This window comes from Apis dorsata, unplaced genomic scaffold (assembly GCF_000469605.1).
Source record: "Apis dorsata unplaced genomic scaffold, Apis dorsata 1.3 scaffold_376, whole genome shotgun sequence".
Taxonomy (NCBI): Eukaryota; Metazoa; Arthropoda; class Insecta; order Hymenoptera; family Apidae; genus Apis; species Apis dorsata.
In genome coordinates, this window is record NW_006263639.1 from 455,983 (window position 1) to 464,154 (window position 8,172).

The window sequence follows — 8,172 nt, forward strand, 5'->3', positions numbered from 1 at the left end:
AACAAAAAATCATTCAAAAGTATAAACAAATATTTCTTTTTTCATTCCAGTCGCTTCTTCTAAAAATAAGAGAGCTTCTATGGACGTTGAACAATCGCGAGCTCTACATGCTGGAGAAACTGCTTTGCTCGAACGAGGAGCCGTCAGGCCCTATCACGCAATCATCGAAATCGTCCACGTGCCAGGACATCCCCGATCTGGAGGAATTTGTTCACAATTTTTATACCGGTTACCCGAACTGCAAAGACTTCATTGTAGATTTTTACACTGTGACGAAGAATACAGGGAACAACATGGATGAAGTGGCAGACGATGTGGTTCAAATATTAGAAAAGGAGAATCGGTTGGTGGAGAGGAATAGCGATCAGGAGGAGGAGAGCCGCGAAATGATCGTGGAAACTGGGCCTAATCGGTTAAACATATCCGTGAACGGGTACGAGGAGACTGTAAGGTGTAATAGTAGCGCGAGGACATCCAGTGAACGTGATAGTGTTGGTGACGAAGTGCAGTATCATGTTAAAAAACCTTCTAGTTCATCGAACACGAATAGTCGGTTATCTTGCGATGATAATCCTTGCACGAGAAGAATAGAATGTAACGCGGCTCCTGTTTCCATAGTGAATTCCGTCACGGAACAAGTCGTTCCGGAGAGCAGTATTTCGAATGTAAACGAGAATAGATGCGGCGAACAATTGCACAAACAGCAAGAAGAATTCATCACCTCGGACATCACCGAGATATTAGGTAGCTCGGATAACATCGAAATTCCTCAAACTCAGTATCTACTGAATCAGGTTTCACACGAGAACAACGTAACTGGTGAGACGGTCCATATACAAAACTCTTTGCCCGATTTGGATTCGAAAAAGCTCATCTCTGAGGCGAATAAAACGTTGTCGAATCTATTGTTAGATGGAGAATGTCAGAACGAGATCTCTGAGCAGACTGATTCGGGAATTTGCACGGTGATCTCGTCGGAGAATACCAGTTTATACGATAAAAGTCCTGAAGAGAAGAAGACATTCGCCAATGAGATTCAACAGGATGAACAGGGCTTGGGCGACGAAGATACGCAAGAGAACACTAGCTATTCTTGTTCTAATTTGAATTCACCTAAAAGGAAGAGTTCGACGATATCGGAAAACTCTTGCGTTTGTAGTTTAAGGAGCGTGAAAACGGTTGCATCATTGGATCATTCGATCGAGGTGCATAATCTGCACGCGGCCAACACGGAGGTCGCGAAGAACATTCCACGGATATCGTCGAATTTTGATGGTACAAATGAGGAATTCGTTGGAGTCGCGTACGGGAATGGGCATATTTCTGTTTGTGACTCAAACCAATCCAGTTTTCAGATCAACTATTCCGAGAATTGGGAGAACTTGAATTTAAGTATCGATGCGTCTACTTCGAGAAAAGAATTCTGGAGTGACTTGAAATGCGAGAACTGCCCCTCTACGTCGCAGAACATCGAAAAAATTGGTACAAAGATCGAGCAATACGCTCAGGATAAGATCACGACGTCGAGAAAGATGAAGGACGAGAAACAAAAACGACGGCATCAACGCAAGCACGAAAGAAATGGACAAAAACTTCATCAAGGAATACAAGAGAGTAGGATACAAAATTTCCAAAATTTACGATCATCGGCAAGCACGGAACGTTCCAGATCAAACTCGACAGATCGTTGCTTAAATCCTAGATTGATCAGTTATGGCGCTAGCCTGCATCCCAGTCAGAACACTAGAAAAATGCCTAACTTTGGAAGCCATAGCCCTCACGCCAGTCCAAGATTACAACACTTTGAAACTCGTAGCACACCTGGATCCGGACAGAGGAAATGTAGTATCATCTCTAGACCTCAGCGAAATTTATCGCCGCAAAATAGAAAACTTTTAGATTATAGACGATCCAGGTCAGAACAAATTATTAGAATGAAAAGAAGAGACTATGATAAAAGAGATAAATATGAAAGAACTAATCCTAGATTGGAACAGACTAAGAGGAAATTGGGAAACAGAAGTCCTAATGAATTAATGAATGATGGTTTGGGACCAAGAACGGATAAAAGCGGTTTGTCGAACGAGCCGAGCTCACCTATCTTGACGCAACCTGTATCATATGTGCAAAAAGACAATAACACGCAAAGAGCTACACGAACCGTGAGACTGATGAATGCATCTACGGTTCAAGGAACACAGTCGATCAACTCGGATCATATGTTGGCTCATAAACCAGATGTTGGATCTAGTTCGAGCTGTTCGAGTTGTTGTGATTCAAGCTCGGAGACTAGTGAATTTCAAAGTGATTGCCAGGATGACGAGGAAATAGCATTGGCAATGCAAGCTGCTGAGATTGCAAATAATTATAAGATTCGAGCAAAATTTCGGTAAATTTCTTTTGTGTATTCTTTATTATATGGTAATCTTTGGAAATTTTTGAATATTGGATTTTTTAAAATTATTAATTAGAAATTATTGTTTAGAATCGGAAGAAAATTATGCGTCATTTGTACTTACATTTATCTTAAAGTTGATATATTATTATCATTAATAATTGTTATAATTTTAGAAAATTATTAAATATTTTATTTTGTTTATATAAAACTTACATTAGTTTTTTTAAGTTTATTATATATATTTCCGCTTATATTCTACATTATTTGATTAATAATTTTTCTTTTTTTCTTCAGATCGTCTGAGGATCTTGTCCACCGTTTATTTGTTTGTATAGCTGGTGTGGCAGACCAGTTACAGACGAATTTTGCATCAGATCTACGTAATATTTTAAAATGTGTGTTCCTTATGAATAGTAGTCAAACTGTGGAAGATGGTGAAATGAAGGATGAAAGTTCAGTATCTGAAAATCCTGTAAGTCCGATAAACGATACAGCTACTAATCATGACCGACAAGATTTGTTACAAGAATATGAGGATGATTTGGAAGAAACTACTACAACTGACCATAACACAAGTATGAACTACTTCCTTTTACATAAATTCAATTTTTTACAAATTATAATATATAAAATATTCATTTGCTCAAAATTCCTTTTATAGATACTTAGGCATCGCTTAACTATTAAAAGAAAATCCTTTTGAATCTAATCATATAAATAATGTCACATCGAAATGTGGACATTTAAATTTCTTTAAATACTTGGATTGAAAGAAAACTAAGTTTTTTATTATTATTCAATCTCTGTCACTTAATTTATGTCTAAAAGACATCATTCAATTATAAAAAGTCAATTATGCGATATCAAAATCTGATATTTTTTCAAATATAATTTTAATTTTTTTTTTATATAGCATCCTCCATAACGGAACGTGGCGAGGAATGTGTAGAAAGAGCACCAGCTTGGATCCCGGACAACGATGCGCCCCGTTGCATGGCATGTCAAGCTGGATTCACGGTGGTAAGACGCAGACATCATTGCAGAAATTGCGGCAAGGTGTTCTGCGGCCGTTGCAGCAGTAATAACGTTCCCCTCCCTCGTTATGGGCATACGAAGCCTGTCAGGGTATGCAACAGGTGTTTTCTCTATCAAGTGACGCCGTTTACGGTGTCTTCAGTGACATCAGCAAGCTGAACTTTATCTGAATAAGGTGTGTGACGAGAGAGTTTCTAAGGAATGAATTGTTTATATTGGTATTTAAACAAAGGCCTGTCGCACGTCCGCGAATCGTTGAATTCGTTCTTTTTCATTCTAATCATAAATGACTTTTTTTTTAGATTTTGTTTCTTATTTTCTCTTTTATTTCTGAAGAGTAAAAAATTAGGCCCGACATAAATTGTATAATATAGATATATGTATATTTATGACATAATATATCTATATATATATACTTTGTACGTAAGTACATACGCATAAAGTATATTAATAAATATTTTGATCGTGTGTTCTTTCGATTTTCATTAAGTTTAAAATAATATGAAATATTTTATAACATAAATTTTTGTATTTTCGGAAATTAAATAAGTTTGATAATGTTCCTTTATTTTTAATTATAAAATATAATATAATATAATATAATATAATATAATATAATATAATATAAATAGATGATTATTATATTTATATTTATATTTATATTATATATAGATTATTTTTCTTTTTTTTCCTCTTTTTTTTTTAATGTAAATTGCTATAAATTTATTTTTCATATTTTTTTCTAATATTTTTTTTTTAAATTTTCTAATGCTTTTTCTATATCATTAGTTAATATGATCTTCTTGTAATGACAATTATATTTTCAAATGACAAGCAGTTTAATTTTAAATTGATCTCTTTCAAATCACAAATTATTTATCATTCCTCATTAAAAATTGATCGAATAAAATTGATGAAAATTGAAAGAATATCGATACTATTTGATTGTCTGATTTGTATAAGCATTTAAAATCATAAGATTATAAATTATATGTCGATGCCAATTTTTAATATTTTTACATGTCATAATAGAATATTTTAAGGAATTAATTTCCAGAAACAGTTGTATCACATTCAATTTTTATGTGCTTAGATGAAAATATTGAGAAACAAACGAAAAAAATAAAAAAGAAAAAAAATTAAAAAAGAAGATAAACATTTGTTGTTTTTCACTTAAAACACATGTAATTATATTATACAGAGTATTTTTTGTATATTGTCCTTATTTATTTCTTTCCTTTATTTTTCATTTCTTTCCATTTATGTTCCATTTGAATTTTGATATTTTTTTCCTTTTGAAATATTCATTTATATAGATATATACAATTTAATTTTTTTTGTTTTTGTATTTTACTCGTATAAGTATTATTCATTTTCTTTTATATCATTATTTATAACATGTAAAATGTTGGATATAATTTCAAATATTTATTTTTACACATTTAATTAAGTAATACAGTGTTTATATATATTTTAAAATATTGACTTCATAGTAAATATCTCATGTATAATATTATTAATGTATAACAACAATTTATAAATATTATGCAATAATTGTTTTTAATAATTTTCTAAACAATATACAATATGATTTAAATATGAAATTAAAATATTTTTATTTATTATTATTTTTGTATTTTAAATTTTTCTGCGAAGTTATGTCTACATTTTACAACATATCTTAATGTAATAATTATAATTAATATTTTTAGTTGGATTGAATCAAATCATTTTGAAAAAATGAATAGAAAATTATTATTTGAGTCATTTTTAAACTATATTGGATATAGCGAGTTTTGGAACAAGTGGGAATAAAGTTTTATAGTGTAAAAATTTATTGAAACTTTGAAATAAAGATATTTTGAGAGTTGGGATGTACATTTTATTTAAAATCTATAAATAATAGAAAAATATTTGTTATAAAATAATTTGTTAATTTAATAAAAAATATCCAATATAATAAATATATTATTTAATCTTTGTAAAAAATTAAACGAATATATAAAAAAAAAGTTCTTATGAAATTTATTATTAGAACTGATAATTTATTTTAACTTAATAATTTTTATACATAATTCAATTTATAAATTATTTATTGTGTGAAAAAATATTTTATTAAATAATTTAGTGATACAAAAGGGAACACAATTTATTAATTTTTTTGCAGAATGAATGTGAAAAGGAAATTTGAAAATCTGTTTTTTTACTTAAAATTTATATTTTTAATACAATGACTTTAATAAATCGTTATTTCTTATTATTTAGTGTAAATAATTGTTATTATAAAAAATATTTTATCTTCAATTTCATAAAAATAAATAATAAATTTATCATATGAAAAATTAATAGCATGTGAAGCAATTTTTCTATTCATATTTTTTTTTTCATAGTACAATTAATTTTATTACATGATTAGTTAAAATATCTAAATTATTAAATGAAATTATGAATAAAAATTAAAATTTAGTATAATAAAAAGTAATATAATGTATTAAAAAGTATATGATTTCAATTAAAAAAAGATTGATCTTCATATATCTTTTAAATTTCTATTTTAAAAAAAATGTTAAAAATTAATAACGTTAAATTATTTCCCTTTTTATACTAGAATTTTTGTATAAATTTGAAATATTTTCTCATACAAGGAATAATTTATCAGTTATTTAAAGTGACCATGTTGCATGCCTTTCTTTGTACATATATAAGATCATTTAAGTCTTGCTTGGACCAAAAAAATGTCGCAGCCTATATAGTTATAAAAACTAAAAAAAAATATTTTGATATTATATATATATAATATAAAATAGAAATGTTTGTATATATATATATTTAGATCTGTTTTATATAAATATAATAAAATATTTTTTAAGAAAAATGTGAAAAAAAGTATTTTTGTACTAGTTATTTAATATAAAGAGATATATTATACAGTAATAGTTTTTCTATAGATTAGCATATAAGATAATGAAAATCAATTTCAATTTAAATAGATATATAATTTTTATTGCATTAATTAATATAGCATGTTACTTTCTATAAAAAAATATTTATATCGAAAAATTTTTATTTAGGAGATATTTTAATTTAAAATTTTTAGATATGAAAAACAAAGTGCATGTATTATTTGTTTTTCTTACAATAAGTTTTATAAAATTATATGTCTTAAATTAATATATAATACAAATAGTTCAATATTTTTTTGTAAGAAATAACAAACTGTATGGATTGCATTAAAAATTATATATTTCCATTTAAAGAAATGAATATCATTTCATATGATCCATAATCTATAAAAAATCTATAAAAAAACTATGAATGTATATTATATCAAATAACTTTTAAAAATATTTTCTTTCGTTTTTTTCATATTATTTCACTGTTTTTATTATTTAGATATTATTTATTATTATTTACATAAAACAGACATGTATATATGTATACATATATATGTATATATGTATTTAATTTTGGAATATATGTTTTTAGGAAACACAAGATTCTTAAATAATTAAAGGCGTTAAGGACTCTATGGAAATCAATGAAAAATGGGAATAATAATCATAGACTGAAGATAAAAAAAAAAAACAGCTAAAATCGTTTAACTCTGCATTATATCAAACATTTTCCCAGCGATAATGATGAAATAACAATTTCTAAATGTTAATATCAAATAAACGATTGGATTAGCGATAAGCGGGCCGTGATTATTTTAAAATTATTATGATATTCTACCGATGAAACTCTTTCGTTTGGAGAAGAGATACGTTTGTATCGATATTTATGGTGGAAGAAATTATAGCGATAAATGTCGATGTGAAGAATTTTGCAGAAATTCTAAAAAATTTGCAAATCATAAAATCTTACTTAAGTCCATATATAGATGTATATTATGAACTTTTTGAATTCTCACGAAATATAAAAGTACTTAGAATATTAGTATGTTATATTTGTATCATTACTTGTTGATCAAATGTATAACAAACGCATTTACATTTCTTCCACTATGAATATACATGTTTTCCGAAGCAAGGAAAAAAGAAATTATTGCTCCACTTCTTCTTTCTTTAAAAAGACATTGAGTATAAATTTACTCGAGTCTAATGACTGTTGGTGTAAATAGCGTAAACTTGCAAGCGAGCGTGAAAAAATAATGAACCATATAACGATTGTGAAAAAAAGCGTTTCTGTTTTTTACCGGCATTTGAAGCACACACGCTGGCGAATCGTGATATAGTATAAACCGTTTAACAATGGGTTAATACGGAAGCTTTAAAGGGCGATATTTAATAGCATCACACTGGATGGCCTATGATCCGATGATTTTTCGAAGCATATAATACATATGCAGCGGCATCACTAGATTCTGTGCCAAATTTATGCGACAATAAGTTTTCTTCTGATTCAACGTGATCCTCTCGTGCAAGTACAAGTTTTAGAAAATCGACACAGACTATTGGAAGAAATGGAATCGTAATTGAAATTATTCTTACGATATCACGAAAAGGAATTTATCAGTAATTTATTTGTTACAAATACGAGAATTAATGGTTCAGAGACTGTTTCGATTAAAGACAACCGCCGCTTTTCGATTGAGGACCGTTTTTGAATGTGATTTCGATTTAAAAGACTGTTTTTGATTGTAGGCCGTTCCAGATATCGTGTAATAAATCTATGATTCGCCGTAGTTGCTGCTGAGTCGAGCGATTGTGCTTTTCGTAATTGCGGAAGGGTTGGGCAAT

The 8,172-nt window shown here is 28.7% G+C and overlaps 1 protein-coding gene across 2 annotated transcripts in view; it reads left to right on the top strand.

Moving 5' to 3' along the window:
- Nucleotides 1–7,579, top strand: part of LOC102681954 (lateral signaling target protein 2 homolog) — a 51,177-nt gene extending 43,598 nt beyond the window's left edge. Inside the window, exons 4-7 of one of the 2 annotated variants that reach the window (XM_006618820.2) lie at nucleotides 51–2,389; nucleotides 2,693–2,973; nucleotides 3,312–3,608; nucleotides 6,920–7,579. In XM_006618820.2, coding sequence (XP_006618883.1) covers nucleotides 51–2,389; nucleotides 2,693–2,973; nucleotides 3,312–3,592 — 2,901 coding nt within the window. In that variant the 3' untranslated portion in view covers nucleotides 3,593–3,608; nucleotides 6,920–7,579. Of the gene's footprint in view, nucleotides 1–50; nucleotides 2,390–2,692; nucleotides 2,974–3,311; nucleotides 3,610–6,919 lie in introns of those variants that run through there. The other variant, XM_031511974.1, reaches the window with a different exon arrangement.
- Nucleotides 7,580–8,172: the final 593 nt, after the last annotated feature.